Here is a 26,142-nt window from a genome sequence, read left to right on the forward strand (position 1 = left end):
AAATGTATTAGTTTTGCTCACATACAAAGTCAGGTTTTGTCATTGTGACAGATACGATCCTGGCCTGACACATCTGCTGTAATGTTTACCGGTTTTATGACAGTTTGATGGTTTTAGAGATGGATTATTGATCAGATGTCAGAGAGAATTTAAAAGTGAGCTTTTGTGAAATGTGGAAATTGAAGCAGAGGTCTTCTAGGCCTACTGTTCCTCCCTAAGTCCTCATGAGAGGAAAACATTTGAGCATTTGATCATTCCAATGTGGTGTGTATTTTTTTCAGTTGGATAATTCAATTTGATTTCCTATGGGTACCGTATGCAAGGACACACTAATGTATCACACTACTATTGGGTATGAAGAACAATATGGATGCCCTGGCCCCTGGGTGCCATTAGCCTGGTCCCAGATCAGTTTGTGCTCCCGAGTGGCGCAGCAACTCTATGCAAGAGGTGTCACTACAGTCCCTGGTTCAAATCCAGGCTGTATCACGTCCGGCTGTGATTGGGAGTCCCAAAGGGCGATGCAGAATTGACCCAGTATTGTCCGGGTTTGGTCGGGGTAGGTCGTCATTGTAAATAAGAATTTGTTCTTAACTGACTTGCCTAGTTAAATAAAGGTAAAAATATATATACAGTGGGGAGAACAAGTATTTGATAACCTGCCAAATCGGCAGTGTTTCCTACTTACAAAGCATGTAGAGGTCTGTCATTTTTATCATAGGTACACTTCAACTGTGAGAGACGAAAAATCAAAAATCCAGAAAATCACATTGTATGATTTTTAAGTAAATAATTTGCATTTTATTGCATGACATAAGTATTTGATACATCAGAAAAGCAGAACTTAATATTTGGTACAGAAACCTTTCTTTGAAATTACAGAGATCATACGTTTCCTGTAGTTCTTGACCAAGTTTGCACACACTGCAGCAGGGATTTTGGCCCACTCCTCCATACAGACCTTCTCCAGATCCTTCAGGTTTCGGGGCTGTCGCTGGGCAATACAGACTTTCAGCTTCCTCCAAAGATGTTCTATTGGGTTCAGGTCTGGACACTGGCTAGGCACTCCAGGACCTTGAGATGCTTCTTACGGAGCCACTCCTTAGTTGCCCTGGCTGTGTGTTTCGGGTCGTTGTCATGCTGGAAGACCCAGCCACGACCCGTCTTCAATGCTCTTACTGAGGAAAGGAGGTTGTTGGCCAAGATCTCGCGATACATGGCCCCATCCATCCTCCCCTCAATACGGCGCAGTCGTCCCCTTTGCAGAAAAGAATCCCCAAAGAATGATGTTTCCACCTCCATGCTTCACGGTTGGGATGGTGTACTCATCCTTCGTCTTCCTCCAAACACGGCGAGTGGCGTTTAGACCAAAAAGCTCTATTTTTGTCTCATCAGACCACATGACCTTCTCCCATTCCTCCTCTGGATCATCCAGATGGTCATTGGCAAACTTCAGAAGGGCCTGGACATGCGCTGGCTTGAGCAGGGGGACCTTGTGTGCGCTGCAGTATTTTAATCCATGACGGCGTAGTGTGTTACTAATGGTTTTCTTTGAGACTGTGGTCCCAGCTCTCTTCAGGTCATTGACCAGGTCCTGTAGTGTAGTTCTGGGCTGATCCCTCGCCTTCCTCATGATCATTGATGCCCCACGAGGTGAGATCTTGCATGGAGCCCAAGACTGAGGGTGATTGACCGTCATCTTGAACTTCTTCCATTTTCTAATAATTGCGCCAACAGTTGTTGCCTTCTCACCAAGCTGCTTGCCTATTGTCCTGTAGCCCATCCCAGCCTTGTGCAGGTCTACAATTTTATCCCTGATGTCCTTACACAGCTCTCTGGTCTTGGCCACTGTGGAGAGGTTGGAGTCTGTTTGATTGAGTGTGTGGACAGGTGTCTTTTATACAGATAACGAGTTCAAACAGGTGCAGTTAATACAGGTAATGAGTGGAGAACAGGAGGGCTTCTTAAAGAAAAACTAACAGGTCTGTGAGAGACCTATGATAAAAATTACAGACCTCTACATGCTTTGTAAGTAGGAAAACCTGCAAAATCGGCAGTGTATCAAGTACTTGTTCTCCCCACTGTATATGTATATACAGTGCCTTGCGAAAGTATTCGGCCCCCTTGAACTTTGCGACCTTTTGCCACATTTCAGGCTTCAAACATAAAGATATAAAACTGTATTTTTTTGTGAAGACTCAACAACAAGTGGGACACAATCATGAAGTGGAACGACATTTATTGGATATTTCAAACTTTTTTAACAAATCAAAAACTGAAAAATTGGGCGTGCAAAATTATTCAGCCCCTTTACTTTCAGTGCAGCAAACTCTCTCCAGAAGTTCAGTGAGGATCTCTGAATGATCCAATGTTGACCTAAATGACTAATGATGATAAATACAATCCACCTGTGTGTAATCAAGTCTCCGTATAAATGCACCTGCACTGTGATAGTCTCAGAGGTCCGTTAAAAGCGCAGAGAGCATCATGAAGAACAAGGAACACACCAGGCAGGTCCGAGATACTGTTGTGAAGAAGTTTAAAGCCGGATTTGGATACAAAAATATTTCCCAAGCTTTAAACATCACAAGGAGCACTGTGCAAGCGATAATATTGAAATGGAAGGAGTATCAGACCACTGCAAATCTACCAAGACCTGGCCGTCCCTCTAAACTTTCAGCTCATTCAAGGAGAAGACTGATCAGAGATGCAGCCAAGAGGCCCATGATCACTCTGGATGAACTGCAGAGATCTACAGCTGAGGTGAGAGACTCTGTCCATAGGACAACAATCAGTCGTATATTGCACAAATCTGGCCTTTATGGAAGAGTGGCAAGAAGAAAGCCATTTCTTAAAGCTATCCATAAAAAGTGTTGTTTAAAGTTTGCCACAAGCCACCTGGGAGACACACCAAACATGTGGAAGAAGGTGCTCTGGTCAGATGAAACCAAAATTGAACTTTTTGGCAACAATGCAAAACGTTATGTTTGGCGTAAAAGCAACACAGCTGAACACACCATCCCCACTGTCAAACATGGCGGTGGCAGCATCATGGTTTGGGCCTGCTTTTCTTCAGCAGGGACAGAGAAGATGGTTAAAATTGATGGGAAGATGGATGGAGCCAAATACAGGACCATTCTGGAAGAAAACCTGATGGAGTCTGCAAAAGACCTGAGACTGGGACGGAGATTTGTCTTCCAACAAGACAATGATCCAAAACATAAAGCAAAATCTACAATGGAATGGTTCAAAAATAAACATATCCAGGTGTTAGAATGGCCAAGTCAAAGTCCAGACCTGAATCCAATCGAGAATCTGTGGAAAGAACTGAAAACTGCTGTTCACAAATGCTCTCCATCCAACCTCACTGAGCTCGAGCTGTTTTGCAAGGAGGAATGGGAAAAAATTTCAATCTCTCGATGTGCAAAACTGATAGAGACGAACCCCAAGCGACTTACAGCTGTAATCGCAGCAAAAGGTGGCGCTACAAAGTATTAACTTAAGGGGGCCGAATACTTTCGCAAGGCACTGTATATTTATGTCAGCAACATACCACTCTACATCCCACTGTTGGCTTGCCTCTAAAGCTAAGCAGGGTTGTTTGTCCTGGTTGGTCCCCAGGGCAGAGATTAGGGATATTACCCTGTGTAGGGTGTCGTCTTTCGGATGGGACGTTAAACGGGTGTCCTGATTAACTTTGGTCACTAAAAGATCCCAAGGCAGTTGTCGTAAGAGTAGGTGTGTTAACCCTGGTGTGCTGGCAAAATTTCCAATCTGTCCCTCATACCATCATGGACACTTCATCATCCCCAGCTTCCAATTGGCTCATTCATCCCTCCTCCTCTCCCCTGTAACTATTCCCCAGGCTGTTGCTATAAATTAGAATGTGTTCTCAGTCAACTTACCTGGTAAAATAATGGATAAATAAAATACAATGAAATGTCAAACATGGGTACCAGACTGATAGCACAAACAGATATGGGACCTGGCTAATGGCACCCACGAAATCTTTATTGTTCAGTTGTACCCAACGTTAGTGTGACACATTAGGGTGTTTTTGTGTACAGTACCTGAACTTGGTATGACAAGGAATGGCATGATGGCACAAACAGACAGTTACCCAGGTTAGGGTGCCATTTCATGTCAAATCTAACCTAAATAGCTGTTTCATGCAGTATAATTTGATAGCAAGCTGTGTAGTTTATGTCGTAATCATAGCATCCCAAATCATTATGAATATGACACAGGTCTCATACAGTAATGGCATGAATTAAGAGCCATCCTTAAGGTTGTTTTTATAAAACATACACATTAGAATTGGAAATACCATCAGATATTCACCAGACTGAATTGGGATTAGATGCTCCTGTGAGTCTGTCTCATTCATACTGCTTTCAATCAAAAGACTTTCAGGAGTAAGTCCTGTATGTGTCATGGCTAAATGTTGTGAATATTCTAATTGTGATCCATAATATTCAGTAGGAAAAATAGCAAAACTCCATGTTACTTTTTCTTTTACAGTAACTGACAATCCTTCTAAGTATTTTTTATTTGAATTGACATGTCCCTTTCCAAAGATTAGTAATAGGAGGATTACAGGCCTGTCAGAGACACTATCCCAGTCCTAGGAAGAACAAAGTGTCTTTGAAAGAGCCTCAGACGACTTACATGCGTCTCTTCCTCATTGCTCTCTGAAGGGGTGTCTGTGGGAAAAATTTAGCCTGATCACAGTAGCCTTTTATGCTTAGTGCCACTAGTTCTGACAGAAGGAATGTGCTTTCAATGTGCAGAAATCCAGTGGCTTATTTTTCCATATTTCTTTCAAACAGCACTGAATACTCAACTCAAACAGAGTTCATCAAGGCTATCGATCTACTTGTGACTAACATGTATTGCTCGACTGACTCCACGTTAATTCGTTTTTCTTTAATGTCTAACTTGATGGAATTGTCTGCATGCAGTTTCAGGCTATCCTTATTCCAATGATTGAAGTCGGCTGTGAAGGAATTGCTGCTGAAGCCAATTATAATATGGAAAAACCTACTGTAATTTTTCATTACTCAAAGATGAATATTTGGGGAAGGATAGTCAGTGAAAAAGTCTTAAGATAAATGGTCTGAAAGAAAAAAAGCCCTTAACCCTCTATTGAGTGTTCCTTTGAGTCGACTCAAAAGCCAGTTCCACTGCTTTTCAGATTCTTCACCTAATCAGGGACTGATTTAGACCTGGGACACCAGGTGTGTACAATTAATTATCAGGTAGAACAGAAAACCAGCAGTACTCTGGACTCCTGCACAATGGCCAGTCTTCCACAAGTCCAAGCATTTTGTTCACACCCCCTCAAAAAGTTGCCACTCAAATTGCATTCAGGCATTCGTCACACTGAGCCTGTATTTGTTGTGAATGGAAGAAATGAGGAGGGACCAACAAAAAAAATAGTAGACACTGGGATTTTGTGTCCGACATTTTCGGATGGAGCTAATGCTTTATCCACTGCCGGATGAACGACAGCTCATCTGAATGTGTCCATCTGTTTTCCTACAGCTAGGTCCCCGGCCTTAGAGGGGTAATCGTGGGAGGGGCTAAAAATATTGTCCTGCGTTTTTGAGACTATCCCAATCATGGCAGATTTTTTTTAGATTCTTCTGTCCTATTTGCGTTCAAAGAGAAGGTTTTGGTATTTCGATTAGTTTTTAAAATCAGCTTTCTTCCAAACAACAGAGTACACAGACTATATAAAACAAATATTTAGCTTTTTAAGGCAGGCACTATATTAGCCCAAGATGTACTCTTAATGAGCCTACCATCACTACTTAATCCTTAAAAGTCTATTGACTCACCCGTGTAACATAACAAAATCCGTCAGCTTAAACTAGACACATCTGTTTCTTTGCATGGGCTGCGTCTCAATTCACTACATCCGCCTATGTCGGTCTTCCGCATCTACAGTGGAAGGTGCCGAGCTATAGCGATTTTTTGTCAGACCACGAGACATCTCGACATCTTCTGTACCGTCCGAACGGTTTGGCCTGAAGTCGGCAACGCAGATGTGCCAACTTCTGTCTGTGGTGTCAGAAACATTTGGGCTACAAACTAAAACCCCACTTTGGAAAGGGGATACTGTCACAAGTGTTCTCCGTTTTGCTCAACGACCCCCACAAGCGTCACAGGACTCGTCCGAAGGTAACCTATACAAATGAATGGAAGTATGGAGTTTATACTTTTATCTGCACACAGATAACAGGCATTGCCATGAGAAACACACTATTTCACACATTTCACATTGTGTCACATGGCATGTTTGGGTTGAGCAGGCGAGCTGTGGTGGCTTCATGGTTATTCACTGCGACCTGCATGTCTTCAATTAAATATCCCAATGAAATGACAAACCATGTGAGAGGTGTTGCTGAAAGAAATAATTTATACAGACAATTGAGAATTATGACAATTGACAGCCCGTTGCTCTTACATGCTGCTCTTAAATGCATTCTAACGGGGTACCGTTTGGATTTGCATGCTAGACTGCAGGGATCTCATTGATTACTATATCAGACAGTAACAGAAATACTATTCAGCCTTGAATGTGAATTGTGTACACACAAGGGTTCTCTAGCAGAACATGCATCATGAAAAGCTTGTGGTTCACATGGTGGTGTATAACAGGTAGAGAACAATATTCAATAAGGTGTTACACATCACATCCAGACATCCTCCTGAGCTACTTTTATTTTTCTTTTCAATTATTGAAGCTGTAATGTCTTTGGCATTCATACTTAACAAATGACTAGGATCTGAGCATAATTTAATTCAGCAACACCAGTCATTTAGCTCACCAGGGTTTACAAGAGGAGACTGAGCGGTGGAAGAGGGAATACAACGGCACGTTCAGGCAGCATCTGCTTTCATTGCCATCACAATAAATCCAGTAAGATTCAGGAAGAAAAAACAATGCTTGATTACAAACAAAGACAGGGTTGCCACGCTGAATGAATATGCAGGATTTGTCTGAATTATCCTTGCAGTCAGTCGTGGACATGTACAACGGTAGTTGAGAGGACGGTGTTTGGCAGCCAGTATAGAGAGAGAGGGATAGAGCATGTTAAAGAGGAAACGCTTTCCCTCCCTTCCTGTCCCCTTCTCCCTCTCAGTCCTCTCTCTCTCACAGGCCATTTTCTAGTGAGTAGGGCCCCTGGACTTTGATTAGTCTTGTGTCTTTACAAACAGCCTGCCCTCACCTTGCCTGCAGGCTGAATGAAGAAGTGTCTTACCAAATGTCACTATTAGTATTCCACAGACCTTTTTCATTGTTTTTTTTTTTACAGAGGGTAGCTAAAGGTCATTCCTCTCTTGAGGACTGCTGTGTGGCTGGTGAGGTGTTGAAGGGCTATTTTGAAAATAATGGTATTGTTATCACAGGTTGCACATCACATGCAACGAGAGAATCAATCTGGATTAAGTTGTTGTAATAACTGTAATTGTGTGCATTTGTCCTGATTTATTTTCTTGATTTTGTAGTGGCCTATGCATCAGAGAGACCTGGAAGTTTTTTGTTTTTTTTCCACCTTTATGAAAAAAGTAATGGAAGTAATGGCTGGAGTAGCTACATTGGTGTTCATAGGCAAACTAGATCATGGAAGCATGTACATGGATCTAGACACACATTCATTAGATTATGTCAGATGTGAAATCATTAATCAAATTTAACAGGTCATGTCAGATGTTATGCAATGTTTCAGAATGCTATTCTAGATGACAGGCACTCGTGTGACCTTCGATCCATACAGCGTTGCTTTAAAAAAATAAAAAATAAACAATTAAATTGAACAATAAACACAGATGGAACATAGGCTGACTGGTGACTCCCCCGTTCAGAATGAGTCCGTATCCTTATCAATAATCAGAATATGATGTCCAACTTGTGATTTTCTAGGTACTTGCTTAACCACTAGGTGACAGTGACGACCAGGAGAGGCAAGCGCTGAAGCGCACAACTATTCGTGATTTCAAAAAAGGCTGCGTTAAGCACACGAGCACTTGAGATGTATAGTATAGTGCTCTGCAGCATTAGGACATAGCCTTCGCGCTATACGCCCTCTGAGCATCATTTCTACCAAAAAACGATACTGCCTGCTCACGAAATTATTGCAAGAGACCTGCACTTGAAATACATTGACTATCAGGAGAGGTTTTGAAGCAGACGAGGACAACATGAATTCCTTCTGGATACACACAATTTGGATACCGGGGTTCTTTTTATTCTTTGGATTTCAAGGTACGTGTTGCATTCTATTTATTTATTTATATAATTATGTTGCTTTAGATTACCAGTCACATGACTCTTTTCAGTTTGGAGTTACAGAGGAATCCCTTTTGTGTTCTTACGCCTGCTGGGCGTCTGCTTTTGAAGCTCTGATCGGCTACATCTGGTGTCTTCTACTACTTATTGTTTATCCCCCATATTTATGACTTTCACCCGTGCCTATTTTATGCTCTCTTGACACACTGTGTAGTTATGCATACATAGAGAACTAGGCTACACCTACACACACGCAGAGGGGGAGATATTCAAAAGTACTTGACAGCAATACGATTCAAAGTGAGTAGGGTGGCGGAGGACACATTCAGTGGCGAGAGTTCATGGGACATTGCTCAAGCCACAAGTTTTTAAATGATTTCTTAAGTGACATGTCTGCGATGTCTCTGCTGAGTTTGAATCTTGTTGCAATATTTTTTCTGTGCACCGCTTTGTGGTTGTATAATTAATGACACTCATGTCTGTCTGATTTTGCTAGCTTTCGAAGCTGATGGCTTCATCTGTCACTGTAGCCTACTGAAAATTCTACTTTGTGGGGAGATCTCACCGTAGTTTAATAATTAAGTATCAGACAGGTTGGTTGAAGTTGCAACGTGGTGCATTGTCAAGTGACTTAATTGATACAGTAACCTAAATAATGATAAGTGTCTAATATTAATTTATTCAAGCTTTAGTTTACAATGGGATTTGCCTGAGAATACATTTAGGCTATAACGTCGTCAGGGTTTGGCCGGTGTCGGCCTTCATTGTAAAAAAATATTTATTTTTAACTGACTTGCTTAGTTTTATAAAGTTTTTTTTTTTTTTTAAATCAGAGAACTATTTAAAATTAAATAACGACCCTGGGGAAGAGTTGCCGAGCGAAGGACAGTGGAGGGGTTGAATGAACCAAGTGGGAGTTAGTTCATTCATCCCCAAATAGTATGATGGTATTGGAAATAAGCCAGGACCCCTATTTTCACAGAGTCAGATCTTGGGTGCTATGTCTCATTCGAGGGATGGAACCATTTGAAGGAAGTGACCTCACCCCAATCACTGCCCTGGGGCATTTGGGTCTCCTTTAGACCAGAGGGAAGAGTTTACCCTACTGGCCCTCCAACCCCACTTCCAGTAGCTTTCCATCTCCCATATAAGGATCAACCAGTCCCATCCCTGCCTGGTTTCAGACAGCTTCTTGTGACGGTATGTGCAATACAACATCTACACAACACCAATAGGCCTCCATTGAACAGATTTCTGGGGCTGTACTAAGGTAATGCGACTCATGCCTGGGCACATCTCTGATGGCCTCATTGCAGCATCCCACTATTAACACTAATGTAGCAAATTCGATGGTTGGCCTGCACAGGATTTGAACCCACTACCTTGTGGCTCTCAGTCCAACTTCGTTTTTTATGCTGTTGCCAAGAGGTTCAGTGTTTTTTGGGGTGTTCCTGATGATGGCCAATGACCCCTGTGTGCAGACTAATTCTAATTTGGTCAAATATTGTCATTGTGACATGACTAGTGAAATAATTTGGTAAATTGGGTGATTTTAAAAGGAGTTGTGTGTGTGCCGTTATGGTGTGCTGTCAAACCCAGCGCTGTAGTTAATAAACAACTCAATGGGGCTTAATTTGAAAATGGCTTTGAATGAAACCACAACATTCGGGGCTTCCAGCACTCACTTATGAAATGTTTAATATATTCTCTATGAAATGCAATGCATGATTCGGCCTTATGACAGCAAAATATATGTTATAAACAACTGCCAGGGGCTGTCATATGAGGTCTTCCTAACACTAGCAGGACTCTACAGTGCAACCCTTTTACTCGCATATCTGCCCAAATATTTAGCTGTGCGAGTTGTAATTTTATTTAGGAGCAACAGTGCGCCCAGAAAAATTAAAGATTCTAGCTTTAATATCTCAAATATTTTTCATTTTACTCCTACATTTTCTTTGTGTGCGGCTCCGCTTTTCAACTTAGGCGCACACGTGCTGTGGCGCACACATGGAACCCCCAGCAGGACAGACACAGCAGCATTTTGACATTGATCTCCAACAGAACCCTGTATGCTTAACCAGTCTGGCCATGTCTCACGCCTTGGGGGCGGTGTCATAGGTCGGTGGCGTCGACCACGTCGGGCCCACCTCGCTGGCCCACTTTTCCTCTTCATCTAACTTTAAATGACCCTTATTAGTGTATTAACATAATGCTAATTTGTTTAATGAATTGGGGTAGGCAGGGCAAGATGCTGCTCTATATGCCAACTGTTAATTTCTCTGTGGAGAAAGGAGCCCCTTCTGAGTGCAATGCACGTAACTAGTAATGAAACTGCACCATAGATTACTATCGTAGTCAGGAGAAAGTCTAGTTTTTAGTATGGCTGCTTCATATAGCGTGTGTACTATGTTTGCTCTTCATAGAGCACATATACTGTTTAGGGCTTTCATAGCTCGTACTATACAAAAGTAGATTGTCCCCTTACATACTATACATTGAAAAAGAAACATGACTTCTCAGTTGAAAAAATAACAGTTTGGCCTTGTGCCATGCATTGTCTTTCTTTCTTTTTTGGTTCATCCTTTTCTGATGGAAAGTATTAGGAACCTTGAGATACAGAGTTGTTTAATGGTGTAGATGCTGTTAATCTTTTCTGAGGAAAAGAGATGGCATAGCTGTGGATATAATTGATTTCTTCATCTTTTTCCAGTAATACAAATAATTGCCTTTCATGTGGTGATCAATGCACACTAGGCCCCTGGGAGGAAGACGATAATGAAATATGCTTATTTGAAGGAAAATAGTGCCATCACCCCGGAAACAAGAGAATGATCCTTAAATAAAATCTGTTTGGAATGGACTCTAGAGCTGTCCCCAAAACAACCTTGGACGGAGAACTAAGAAACATTACCCAATACCCATGAAATAAACCTCCTTCAGAATGTCAGGCGCATAGGGAATACACACTCATTCACAAATGAATTGGAAAGATTGATCTGAACAGTCCGATTTAATTAATTAAATTGGAGAATTTGTATTGATGCTCTCTCTCGCCGGGCCTTTCACTGGAGTCCACGATGATCTCTCTTTGGGGACTAGTGATTTTCTTCCCCACTGTGGCGTCCACAGACTCCCTCTATTTAAACTGATCTGACTGAATTGACTCCAGTGTGTTTTGTTGGGTCTTCCTGTATTCCAACCATGTCTCTGTGGTTGGTTGTAGGCAGGATGTGCTGGGCTTGTGAATTATGTAAATGCTGTGCTGTGGCCACAGGAAGGGAGAGAGGGAAGCAGAGACAGGTTCTGAGTTGGGTCTGGAATAAAACACAATGGAGCGGAGCCACAGCAATACACCTTTATACTCCCTCCGTGCCACCACGCTTTCGTCCTCTTTAATGTCTGCAACGCTTCCCTACTCAGAGCCCCATACCAGGAAAATTGCAATTAGCTCTGTGTTCCCTGTACAAGGCTTCTGGTGCCTGTGATCCTCCGGTACTTTGGTGTGAAACATGGATCGCTAACCGTAAGCATGGTGTGTGTTGGAGGGGCTTCTCTCCTCATCCCTCCAGGTTAGCACTACAGGACCTTGATGTGCTCAGTGGGGTTGTTGGTTTTCCAGAGTGCAGGCTAGGTGGGCACAGGAGAAGAATCTGTTCACTTTGAAGAGGTTTGGAAATGAAAACCACTTTATACTGAGGCTATATACCCCTGACTTTTGGTATATAGGGCAGTGTTGTTGACTGTATTTAGGTCTATTACTATCACATTTTAACGTTAGCAGATTGAATTTAGCTGACGTTTCCTTCACAAAGTGAAAGTAAGACTCACTGTGAATTCACAAGGGCCGTAGCCAGGATCTGAGTTTTAGTGAGGTCCGGTGGGGGTGATATTTTAGCAGTTTTAATAGCTAATTTCCAACAATTCTACACATTTTGCCATGAGTTATGCCATTTTAATATGATATCTGAGTGAGGGGGACTAACAAAATCAATGGGGGCCCCCTGGAGGTCAGGGCCCCTGGGCATGTGTCCAGTCAGTAATTCGGCCATGACTACTACAAGTTTAAATAGCTGGCTAGACAATTTATTTATTACACTGACATGGACTTACACTATTGGGTAAATGTCAGTGAGTGACGTAACAAGAAAACTGCTTATGCACAGCCAAGTGCAAGCCATTCTACTATTCTAACTCTCAACATCCTGACTATTTATTAATATATTTTTTATTACAGAGGTCTGTACTTCATTGTCCTCCATATGTAGCTTGTTCTTAACTGACTTGCCTAGTTAAATAAAGGTAAAAATATATATACAGTGGGGAGAACAAGTATTTGATAACCTGCCAAATCGGCAGTGTTTCCTACTTACAAAGCATGTAGAGGTCTGTCATTTTTATCATAGGTACACTTCAACTGTGAGAGACGAAAAATCAAAAATCCAGAAAATCACATTGTATGATTTTTAAGTAAATAATTTGCATTTTATTGCATGACATAAGTATTTGATACATCAGAAAAGCAGAACTTAATATTTGGTACAGAAACCTTTCTTTGAAATTACAGAGATCATACGTTTCCTGTAGTTCTTGACCAAGTTTGCACACACTGCAGCAGGGATTTTGGCCCACTCCTCCATACAGACCTTCTCCAGATCCTTCAGGTTTCGGGGCTGTCGCTGGGCAATACAGACTTTCAGCTTCCTCCAAAGATGTTCTATTGGGTTCAGGTCTGGACACTGGCTAGGCACTCCAGGACCTTGAGATGCTTCTTACGGAGCCACTCCTTAGTTGCCCTGGCTGTGTGTTTCGGGTCGTTGTCATGCTGGAAGACCCAGCCACGACCCGTCTTCAATGCTCTTACTGAGGAAAGGAGGTTGTTGGCCAAGATCTCGCGATACATGGCCCCATCCATCCTCCCCTCAATACGGCGCAGTCGTCCCCTTTGCAGAAAAGAATCCCCAAAGAATGATGTTTCCACCTCCATGCTTCACGGTTGGGATGGTGTACTCATCCTTCGTCTTCCTCCAAACACGGCGAGTGGCGTTTAGACCAAAAAGCTCTATTTTTGTCTCATCAGACCACATGACCTTCTCCCATTCCTCCTCTGGATCATCCAGATGGTCATTGGCAAACTTCAGAAGGGCCTGGACATGCGCTGGCTTGAGCAGGGGGACCTTGTGTGCGCTGCAGTATTTTAATCCATGACGGCGTAGTGTGTTACTAATGGTTTTCTTTGAGACTGTGGTCCCAGCTCTCTTCAGGTCATTGACCAGGTCCTGTAGTGTAGTTCTGGGCTGATCCCTCGCCTTCCTCATGATCATTGATGCCCCACGAGGTGAGATCTTGCATGGAGCCCAAGACTGAGGGTGATTGACCGTCATCTTGAACTTCTTCCATTTTCTAATAATTGCGCCAACAGTTGTTGCCTTCTCACCAAGCTGCTTGCCTATTGTCCTGTAGCCCATCCCAGCCTTGTGCAGGTCTACAATTTTATCCCTGATGTCCTTACACAGCTCTCTGGTCTTGGCCACTGTGGAGAGGTTGGAGTCTGTTTGATTGAGTGTGTGGACAGGTGTCTTTTATACAGATAACGAGTTCAAACAGGTGCAGTTAATACAGGTAATGAGTGGAGAACAGGAGGGCTTCTTAAAGAAAAACTAACAGGTCTGTGAGAGACCTATGATAAAAATTACAGACCTCTACATGCTTTGTAAGTAGGAAAACCTGCAAAATCGGCAGTGTATCAAGTACTTGTTCTCCCCACTGTATATGTATATACAGTGCCTTGCGAAAGTATTCGGCCCCCTTGAACTTTGCGACCTTTTGCCACATTTCAGGCTTCAAACATAAAGATATAAAACTGTATTTTTTTGTGAAGACTCAACAACAAGTGGGACACAATCATGAAGTGGAACGACATTTATTGGATATTTCAAACTTTTTTAACAAATCAAAAACTGAAAAATTGGGCGTGCAAAATTATTCAGCCCCTTTACTTTCAGTGCAGCAAACTCTCTCCAGAAGTTCAGTGAGGATCTCTGAATGATCCAATGTTGACCTAAATGACTAATGATGATAAATACAATCCACCTGTGTGTAATCAAGTCTCCGTATAAATGCACCTGCACTGTGATAGTCTCAGAGGTCCGTTAAAAGCGCAGAGAGCATCATGAAGAACAAGGAACACACCAGGCAGGTCCGAGATACTGTTGTGAAGAAGTTTAAAGCCGGATTTGGATACAAAAATATTTCCCAAGCTTTAAACATCACAAGGAGCACTGTGCAAGCGATAATATTGAAATGGAAGGAGTATCAGACCACTGCAAATCTACCAAGACCTGGCCGTCCCTCTAAACTTTCAGCTCATTCAAGGAGAAGACTGATCAGAGATGCAGCCAAGAGGCCCATGATCACTCTGGATGAACTGCAGAGATCTACAGCTGAGGTGAGAGACTCTGTCCATAGGACAACAATCAGTCGTATATTGCACAAATCTGGCCTTTATGGAAGAGTGGCAAGAAGAAAGCCATTTCTTAAAGCTATCCATAAAAAGTGTTGTTTAAAGTTTGCCACAAGCCACCTGGGAGACACACCAAACATGTGGAAGAAGGTGCTCTGGTCAGATGAAACCAAAATTGAACTTTTTGGCAACAATGCAAAACGTTATGTTTGGCGTAAAAGCAACACAGCTGAACACACCATCCCCACTGTCAAACATGGCGGTGGCAGCATCATGGTTTGGGCCTGCTTTTCTTCAGCAGGGACAGAGAAGATGGTTAAAATTGATGGGAAGATGGATGGAGCCAAATACAGGACCATTCTGGAAGAAAACCTGATGGAGTCTGCAAAAGACCTGAGACTGGGACGGAGATTTGTCTTCCAACAAGACAATGATCCAAAACATAAAGCAAAATCTACAATGGAATGGTTCAAAAATAAACATATCCAGGTGTTAGAATGGCCAAGTCAAAGTCCAGACCTGAATCCAATCGAGAATCTGTGGAAAGAACTGAAAACTGCTGTTCACAAATGCTCTCCATCCAACCTCACTGAGCTCGAGCTGTTTTGCAAGGAGGAATGGGAAAAAATTTCAATCTCTCGATGTGCAAAACTGATAGAGACGAACCCCAAGCGACTTACAGCTGTAATCGCAGCAAAAGGTGGCGCTACAAAGTATTAACTTAAGGGGGCCGAATACTTTCGCAAGGCACTGTATATTTATGTCAGCAACATACCACTCTACATCCCACTGTTGGCTTGCCTCTAAAGCTAAGCAGGGTTGTTTGTCCTGGTTGGTCCCCAGGGCAGAGATTAGGGATATTACCCTGTGTAGGGTGTCGTCTTTCGGATGGGACGTTAAACGGGTGTCCTGATTAACTTTGGTCACTAAAAGATCCCAAGGCAGTTGTCGTAAGAGTAGGTGTGTTAACCCTGGTGTGCTGGCAAAATTTCCAATCTGTCCCTCATACCATCATGGACACTTCATCATCCCCAGCTTCCAATTGGCTCATTCATCCCTCCTCCTCTCCCCTGTAACTATTCCCCAGGCTGTTGCTATAAATTAGAATGTGTTCTCAGTCAACTTACCTGGTAAAATAATGGATAAATAAAATACAATGAAATGTCAAACATGGGTACCAGACTGATAGCACAAACAGATATGGGACCTGGCTAATGGCACCCACGAAATCTTTATTGTTCAGTTGTACCCAACGTTAGTGTGACACATTAGGGTGTTTTTGTGTACAGTACCTGAACTTGGTATGACAAGGAATGGCATGATGGCACAAACAGACAGTTACCCAGGTTAGGGTGCCATTTCATGTCAAATCTAACCTAAATAGCTGTTTCATGCAGTATAATTTGATAGCAAGCTGTGTAGTTTATGTCGTAATCATAGCATCCCAAATCATTATGAATATGACACAGGTCTCATACAGTAATGGCATGAATTAAGAGCCATCCTTAAGGTTGTTTTTATAAAACATACACATTAGAATTGGAAATACCATCAGATATTCACCAGACTGAATTGGGATTAGATGCTCCTGTGAGTCTGTCTCATTCATACTGCTTTCAATCAAAAGACTTTCAGGAGTAAGTCCTGTATGTGTCATGGCTAAATGTTGTGAATATTCTAATTGTGATCCATAATATTCAGTAGGAAAAATAGCAAAACTCCATGTTACTTTTTCTTTTACAGTAACTGACAATCCTTCTAAGTATTTTTTATTTGAATTGACATGTCCCTTTCCAAAGATTAGTAATAGGAGGATTACAGGCCTGTCAGAGACACTATCCCAGTCCTAGGAAGAACAAAGTGTCTTTGAAAGAGCCTCAGACGACTTACATGCGTCTCTTCCTCATTGCTCTCTGAAGGGGTGTCTGTGGGAAAAATTTAGCCTGATCACAGTAGCCTTTTATGCTTAGTGCCACTAGTTCTGACAGAAGGAATGTGCTTTCAATGTGCAGAAATCCAGTGGCTTATTTTTCCATATTTCTTTCAAACAGCACTGAATACTCAACTCAAACAGAGTTCATCAAGGCTATCGATCTACTTGTGACTAACATGTATTGCTCGACTGACTCCACGTTAATTCGTTTTTCTTTAATGTCTAACTTGATGGAATTGTCTGCATGCAGTTTCAGGCTATCCTTATTCCAATGATTGAAGTCGGCTGTGAAGGAATTGCTGCTGAAGCCAATTATAATATGGAAAAACCTACTGTAATTTTTCATTACTCAAAGATGAATATTTGGGGAAGGATAGTCAGTGAAAAAGTCTTAAGATAAATGGTCTGAAAGAAAAAAAGCCCTTAACCCTCTATTGAGTGTTCCTTTGAGTCGACTCAAAAGCCAGTTCCACTGCTTTTCAGATTCTTCACCTAATCAGGGACTGATTTAGACCTGGGACACCAGGTGTGTACAATTAATTATCAGGTAGAACAGAAAACCAGCAGTACTCTGGACTCCTGCACAATGGCCAGTCTTCCACAAGTCCAAGCATTTTGTTCACACCCCCTCAAAAAGTTGCCACTCAAATTGCATTCAGGCATTCGTCACACTGAGCCTGTATTTGTTGTGAATGGAAGAAATGAGGAGGGACCAACAAAAAAAATAGTAGACACTGGGATTTTGTGTCCGACATTTTCGGATGGAGCTAATGCTTTATCCACTGCCGGATGAACGACAGCTCATCTGAATGTGTCCATCTGTTTTCCTACAGCTAGGTCCCCGGCCTTAGAGGGGTAATCGTGGGAGGGGCTAAAAATATTGTCCTGCGTTTTTGAGACTATCCCAATCATGGCAGATTTTTTTTAGATTCTTCTGTCCTATTTGCGTTCAAAGAGAAGGTTTTGGTATTTCGATTAGTTTTTAAAATCAGCTTTCTTCCAAACAACAGAGTACACAGACTATATAAAACAAATATTTAGCTTTTTAAGGCAGGCACTATATTAGCCCAAGATGTACTCTTAATGAGCCTACCATCACTACTTAATCCTTAAAAGTCTATTGACTCACCCGTGTAACATAACAAAATCCGTCAGCTTAAACTAGACACATCTGTTTCTTTGCATGGGCTGCGTCTCAATTCACTACATCCGCCTATGTCGGTCTTCCGCATCTACAGTGGAAGGTGCCGAGCTATAGCGATTTTTTGTCAGACCACGAGACATCTCGACATCTTCTGTACCGTCCGAACGGTTTGGCCTGAAGTCGGCAACGCAGATGTGCCAACTTCTGTCTGTGGTGTCAGAAACATTTGGGCTACAAACTAAAACCCCACTTTGGAAAGGGGATACTGTCACAAGTGTTCTCCGTTTTGCTCAACGACCCCCACAAGCGTCACAGGACTCGTCCGAAGGTAACCTATACAAATGAATGGAAGTATGGAGTTTATACTTTTATCTGCACACAGATAACAGGCATTGCCATGAGAAACACACTATTTCACACATTTCACATTGTGTCACATGGCATGTTTGGGTTGAGCAGGCGAGCTGTGGTGGCTTCATGGTTATTCACTGCGACCTGCATGTCTTCAATTAAATATCCCAATGAAATGACAAACCATGTGAGAGGTGTTGCTGAAAGAAATAATTTATACAGACAATTGAGAATTATGACAATTGACAGCCCGTTGCTCTTACATGCTGCTCTTAAATACATTCTAACGGGGTACCGTTTGGATTTGCATGCTAGACTGCAGGGATCTCATTGATTACTATATCAGACAGTAACATAAATACTAGTCAGCCTTGAATGTGAATTGTGTACACACAAGGGTTCTCTAGCAGAACATGCATCATGAAAAGCTTGTGGTTCACATGGTGGTGTATAACAGGTAGAGAACAATATTCAATAAGGTGTTACACATCACATCCAGACATCCTCCTGAGCTACTTTTATTTTTCTTTTCAATTATTGAAGCTGTAATGTCTTTGGCATTCATACTTAACAAACGACTAGGATCTGAGCATAATTGAATTCAGCAACACCAGTCATTTAGCTCACCGTGGTTTACAAGAGGAGACTGAGCGGTGGAAGAGGGAATACAACGGCACGTTCAGGCAGCATCTGCTTTCATTGCCATCACAATAAAATCCAGTAAGATTCAGGAAGAAAAAACAATGCTTGATTACAAACAAAGACAGGGTTGTCACGCTGAATGAATATGCAGGATTTGTCTGAATTATCCTTGCAGTCAGTCGTGGACATGTACAACGGTAGTTGAGAGGACGGTGTTTGGCAGGCAGTAGAGAGAGAGAGAGGGATAGAGCATGTTAAAGAGGAAACGCTTTCCCTCCCTTCCTGTCCCCTTCTCCCTCTCAGTCCTCTCTCTCTCACAGGCCATTTTCTAGTGAGTAGGGCCCCTGGACTTTGATTAGTCTTGTGTCTTTACAAACAGCCTGCCCTCACCTTGCCTGCAGGCTGAATGAAGAAGTGTCTTACCAAATGTCACTATTAGTATTCCACAGACCTTTTTCATTGTTTTTTTTTTTACAGAGGGTAGCTAAAGGTCATTCCTCTCTTGAGGACTGCTGTGTGGCTGGTGAGGTGTTGAAGGGCTATTTTGAAAATAATGGTATTGTTATCACAGGTTGCACATCACATGCAACGAGAGAATCAATCTGGATTAAGTTGTTGTAATAACTGTAATTGTGTGCATTTGTCCTGATTTATTTTCTTGATTTTGTAGTGGCCTATGCATCAGAGAGACCTGGAAGTTTTTTTTTTTTTTTCCACCTTTATGAAAAAAGTAATGGAAGTAATGACTGGAGTAGCTACATTGGTGTTCATAGGCAAACTAGATCATGGAAGCATGTACATGGATCTAGACACACATTCATTAGATTATGTCAGATGTGAAATCATTAATCAAATTTAACAGGTCATGTCAGATGTTATGCAATGTTTCAGAATGCTATTCTAGATGACAGGCACTCGTGTGACCTTCGATCCATACAGCGTTGCTTTAAAAAAAAAAAAAAAAAAAAAAAATTAATTGAACAATAAACACAGATGGAACATAGGCTGCTGACTGGTGACTCCCCCGTTCAGAATGAGTCCGTATCCTTATCAATAATCAGAATATGACGTCCAACTTGTGATTTTCTAGGTACTTGCTTAACCACTAGGTGACAGTGACGACCAGGAGAGGCAAGCGCTGAAGCGCACAACTATTCGTGATTTCAAAAAAGGCTGCGTTTAGCACACGAGCACTTGAGATGTATAGTATAGTGCTCTGCAGCATTAGGACATAGCCTTCGAGCTATACGCCCTCTGAGCATCATTTCTACCAACAAAACGATACTGCCTGCTCACGAAATTATTGCAAGAGACCTGCACTTGAAATACATTGACTATCAGGAGAGGTTTTGAAGCAGACGAGGACAGCATGAATTCCTTCTGGATACACACAATTTGGATACCGGGGTTCTTTTTATTCTTTGGATTTCAAGGTACGTGTTGCATTCTATTTATTTATTTATTTATATAATTATGTTGCTTTAGATTACCAGTCACATGACTCTTTTCAGTTTGGAGTTACAGAGGAATCCCTTTTGTGTTCTTACGCCTGCTGGGCGTCTGCTTTTGAAGCTCTGATCGGCTACATCTGGTGTCTTCTACTACTTATTGTTTATCCCCCATATTTATGACTTTCACCCGTGCCTATTTTATGCTCTCTTGACACACTGTGTAGTTATGCATACATAGAGAACTAGGCTACACCTACACACACGCAGAGGGGGAGATATTCAAAAGTACTTGACAGCAATACGATTCAAAGTGAGTGGGGTGGCGGAGGACACATTCAGTGGCGAGAGTTCATGGGACATTGCTCAAGCCACAAGTTTTTAAATGATTTCTTAAGTGACATGTCTGCGATGTCTCTGCTGAGTTTGAATCTTGTTGCAATATTTTTTCTGTGCACCGCTTTGTGGTTGTATAATTAATGACACTCATGTCTGTCTGATTTTGCTAGCTTTCGAAGCTGATGGCTTCATCTGTCACTGTAGCCTACTGAAAATTCTACTTTGTGGGGAGATCTCACCGTAGTTTAATAATTAAGTATCAGACAGGTTGGTTGAAGTTGCAACGTGGTGCATTGTCAAGTGACTTAATTGATACAGTAACCTAAATAATGATACATAAGTGTCTAATATTAATTTATTCAAGCTTTAGTTTACAATGGGATTTGCCTGAGAATACATTTAGGCTATAACGTCGTCAGGGTTTGGCCGGTGTCGGCCTTCATTGTAAAAAAATATTTATTTTTAACTGACTTGCTTAGTTTTATAAAGTTTTTTTTTTTTTTTTAAATCAGAGAACTATTTAAAATTAAATAACGACCCTGGGGAAGAGTTGCCGAGCGAAGGACAGTGGAGGGGTTGAATGAACCAAGTGGGAGCTAGTTCATTCATCCCCAAATAGTATGATGGTATTGGAAATAAGCCAGGACCCCTATTTTCACAGAGTCAGATCTTGGGTGCTATGTCTCATTCGAGGGATGGAACCATTTGAAGGAAGTGACCTCACCCCAATCACTGCCCTGGGGCATTTGGGTCTCCTTTAGACCAGAGGGAAGAGTTTACCCTACTGGCCCTCCAACCCCACTTCCAGTAGCTTTCCATCTCCCATATAAGGATCAACCAGTCCCATCCCTGCCTGGTTTCAGACAGCTTCTTGTGACGGTATGTGCAATACAACATCTACACAACACCAATAGGCCTCCATTGAACAGATTTCTGGGGCTGTACTAAGGTAATGCGACTCATGCCTGGGCACATCTCTGATGGCCTCATTGCAGCATCCCACTATTAACACTAATGTAGCAAATTCGATGGTTGGCCTGCACAGGATTTGAACCCACTACCTTGTGGCTCTCAGTCCAACTTCGTTTTTTATGCTGTTGCCAAGAGGTTCAGTGTTTTTTGGGGTGTTCCTGATGATGGCCAATGACCCCTGTGTGCAGACTAATTCTAATTTGGTCAAATATTGTCATTGTGAAATAATTTGGTAAATTGGGTGATTTTAAAAGGAGTTGTGTGTGTGCCGTTATGGTGTGCTGTCAAACCCAGCGCTGTAGTTAATAAACAACTCAATGGGGCTTAATTTGAAAATGGCTTTGAATGAAACCACAACATTCGGGGCTTCCAGCACTCACTTATGAAATGTTTAATATATTCTCTATGAAATGCAATGCATGATTCGGCCTTATGACAGCAAAATATATGTTATAAACAACTGCCAGGGGCTGTCATATGAGGTCTTCCTAACACTAGCAGGACTCTACAGTGCAACCCTTTTACTTGCATATCTGCCCAAATATTTAGCTGTGCGAGTTGTAATTTTATTTAGGAGCAACAGTGCGCCCAGAAAAATTAAAGATTCTAGCTTTAATATCTCAAATATTTTTCATTTTACTCCTACATTTTCTTTGTGTGCGGCTCCGCTTTTCAACTTAGGCGCACAGGTGCTGTGGCGCACACATGGAACCCCCAGCAGGACAGACACAGCAGCATTTTGACATTGATCTCCAACAGAACCCTGTATGCTTAACCAGTCTGGCCATGTCTCACGCCTTGGGGGCGGTGTCATAGGTCGGTGGCGTCGACCACGTCGGGCCCACCTCGCTGGCCCACTTTTCCTCTTCATCTAACTTTAAATGACCCTTATTAGTGTATTAACATAATGCTAATTTGTTTAATGAATTGGGGTAGGCAGGGCAAGATGCTGCTCTATATGCCAACTGTTCATTTCTCTGTGGAGAAAGGAGCCCCTTCTGAGTGCAATGCACGTAACTAGTAATGAAACTGCACCATAGATTACTATCGTAGTCAGGAGAAAGTCTAGTTTTTAGTATGGCTGCTTCATATAGCGTGTGTACTATGTTTGCTCTTCATAGAGCACATATACTGTTTAGGGCTTTCATAGCTCGTACTATACAAAAGTAGATTGTCCCCTTACATACTATACATTGAAAAAGAAACATGACTTCTCAGTTGAAAAAATAACAGTTTGGCCTTGTGCCATGCATTGTCTTTCTTTCTTTTTTGGTTCATCCTTTTCTGATGGAAAGTATTAGGAACCTTGAGATACAGAGTTGTTTAATGGTGTAGATGCTGTTAATCTTTTCTGAGGAAAAGAGATGGCATAGCTGTGGATATAATTGATTTCTTCATCTTTTTCCAGTAATACAAATAATTGCCTTTCATGTGGTGATCAATGCACACTAGGCCCCTGGGAGGAAGACGATAATGAAATATGCTTATTTGAAGGAAAATAGTGCCATCACCCCGGAAACAAGAGAATGATCCTTAAATAAAATCTGTTTAGAATGGACTCTAGAGCTGTCCCCAAAACAACCTTGGACGGAGAACTAAGAAACATTACCCAATACCCATGAAATAAACCTCCTTCAGAATGTCAGGCGCATAGGGAATACACACTCATTCACAAATGAATTGGAAAGATTGATCTGAACAGTCCGATTTAATTAATTAAATTGGAGAATTTGTATTGATGCTCTCTCTCGCCGGGCCTTTCACTGGAGTCCACGATGATCTCTCTTTGGGGACTAGTGATTTTCTTCCCCACTGTGGCGTCCACAGACTCCCTCTATTTAAACTGATCTGACTGAATTGACTCCAGTGTGTTTTGTTGGGTCTTCCTGTATTCCAACCATGTCTCTGTGGTTGGTTGTAGGCAGGATGTGCTGGGCTTGTGAATTATGTAAATGCTGTGCTGTGGCCACAGGAAGGGAGAGAGGGAAGCAGAGACAGGTTCTGAGTTGGGTCTGGAATAAAACACAATGGAGCGGAGCCACAGCAATACACCTTTATACTCCCTCCGTGCCACCACGCTTTCGTCCTCTTTAATGTCTGCAACGCTTCCCTACTCAGAGCCCCATACCAGGAAAATTGCAATTAGCTCTGTGTTCCCTGTACAAGGCTTCTGGTGCCTGTGATCCTCCGGTACTTTGGTGTGAAACATGGATCGCTAACCGTAAGCATGGTGTGTGTTGGAGGGGCTTCTCTCCTCATCCCTCCAGGTTAGCACTACAGGACCTTGATGTGCTCAGTGGGGTTGTTGGTTTTCCAGAGTGCAGGCTAGGTGGGCACAGGAGAAGAATCTGTTCACTTTGAAGAGGTTTGGAAATGAAAACCACTTTATACTGAGGCTATATACCCCTGACTTTTGGTATATAGGGCAGTGTTGTTGACTGTATTTAGGTCTATTACTATCACATTTTAACGTTAGCAGATTGAATTTAGCTGACGTTTCCTTCACAAAGTGAAAGTAAGACTCACTGTGAATTCACAAGGGCCGTAGCCAGGATCTGAGTTTTAGTGAGGTCCGGTGGGGGTGATATTTTAGCAGTTTTAATAGCTAATTTCCAACAATTCTACACATTTTGCCATGAGTTATGCCATTTTAATATGATATCTGAGTGAGGGGGACTAACAAAATCAATGGGGGCCCCCTGGAGGTCAGGGCCCCTGGGCATGTGTCCAGTCAGTAATTCGGCCATGACTACTACAAGTTTAAATAGCTGGCTAGACAATTTATTTATTACACTGACATGGACTTACACTATTGGGTAAATGTCAGTGAGTGACGTAACAAGAAAACTGCTTATGCACAGCCAAGTTTAGAAATTGTGCATTCTACTATTCTAACTCTCAACATCCTGACTATTTATTAATATATTTTTTATTACAGAGGTCTGTACTTCATTGTCCTCCATATGTAGCTACGGCCCTGCTCACAAGCTACAAAGATCAAGGGCAAACAAACTGCCTATTCATGTAGACAATATAATTCAATGCTGTTGAGCAGCACCCCGAAGCATGTAGCAGTTTCATCAGAAGGTTGAAACGCATGAAAGCGACTGAAATGTCGAATTCCTAGACAAATAATTCCAAGAGGTTACATCAATTTCAAGCTCTCACATATATATATTTTTTTTATATACTCCACCGAGGCCATCTTGGGCTTTTTGTTGTTGATATAAAAAATACAAAAAAATCCAGTTATTTTTAAATTTGCCTTTTTTTAATGATTATACAGATAAAGGGCAGAACACACACAGACCCCCTACCAAATCAACCCCTCCCCCATGCTCTAACAGATCCCCTACCAAATCAACCCCCCCCATGCTCTAACAGAGCCCCACCCCAAATCCAGAATTAAAGCAGGCATGATATACAATGAGTAATATAATCAAATAGTAAATACAAAGTAAAAATTATGATACAAATTCTAATTTGGGTTGGTTTATGAAGAAATGTAATTGCGGATCCCCTATCAGAGTAGCATAACTTCCTTTATCCACTGGTTAAAAGTAGTAGGAAACTGATCCTTCCACTTTAAATATTATACAAATGTCTAGCTAGAAGAGTAGTACATGCCGGCATTTGCTCATATAACTGTTTAGAGGGGCCTCCTGTGGTGCCACTCCAAATAATGCAGTAAAGGTCTCTCCAGTATCTTAGAAAACATCTCAAAAATTGATATCCAGAATTCTGTCAATTTCGGGCATTTCCAAAACATATGTAATAAAGTAGTATGAGCCTGCTTATATCAATAACAAGTGGGATCTATTTATGGTCTAATCTTGGATAATTCTGCTTTTGACCAATGCAGCTGATGAACTATTTTAAATTGAATTACAGCATGTCTTAGACATATAGATGAAGAATGTTTTCTCTGAAGCATACTCTGCCAAGTTACGTCTGAAAGTTGTTCACCTAAATTCTCTTCCCATTGGTTCTTAATAGAGGTCAGGGAATCCAGATCTGTGTGAGTTTAATACCATATTGATCATGCTTATGCCTCCTTTTGATATAAGGGTTCACTTTAAAAAAAATATAATCTAGATGGGAGGTAGGTGGGCATGATGGGAAGTGGCTAAAGTATGAAGTAAGTATGAAGATAATACAAAACTACGCAATTGCAGGTGTCTAAAGAAATGGGATCTAGGAATATTGAACTTTTGTTCAGCCTGCTGAGTCTGTCTCTTCACTTGACATTGTGAAAGGTATGTTTTTACTAATTACAATGAATGCTACTATAGTTTTACAATGAAAATTGGAATGAAATGATTGACCGATCCACACTCCTTTTAAACGAGAGTGGTCAAAATTGCGGAGATGTGTCTCCTGAAGAAAGGCGATATCTACTTTAAGTTGATTTAAATGAGAAAGGGCCCTTTTACGTTTCACTGGGTGATTTAAAGATTTAACATTCCAAAAAATAGCAAATACAATAATACAAAATAAATAAAAAAACTACTCTGAAGTCTGGTATGAAAAAAAAAAAAGCTGTTTTTAAAAGAA

The 26,142-nt window shown here is 41.6% G+C and overlaps 1 protein-coding gene across 2 annotated transcripts in view; it reads left to right on the forward strand.

Annotated features, from left to right (window-relative positions):
• lsamp (limbic system associated membrane protein) overlaps positions 1-26,142 on the forward strand; it is a 1,014,422-nt gene that overhangs the window by 524,110 nt on the left and 464,170 nt on the right. Inside the window, exon 1 of one of the 2 annotated variants that reach the window (XM_036961792.2) lies at positions 19,977-20,262. The exons of the other annotated variant lie outside the window; for it this stretch is intronic. Coding sequence (XP_036817687.1) covers positions 20,199-20,262 — 64 coding nt within the window. The 5' untranslated portion in view covers positions 19,977-20,198. Of the gene's footprint in view, positions 1-19,976; positions 20,263-26,142 lie in introns of those variants that run through there. 2 annotated transcript variants of the gene reach the window in all.

This window comes from Oncorhynchus mykiss, chromosome 24 (assembly GCF_057628025.1).
Source record: "Oncorhynchus mykiss isolate SJ-2025 chromosome 24, ASM5762802v1, whole genome shotgun sequence".
Classification (NCBI taxonomy): domain Eukaryota; kingdom Metazoa; phylum Chordata; class Actinopteri; order Salmoniformes; family Salmonidae; genus Oncorhynchus; species Oncorhynchus mykiss.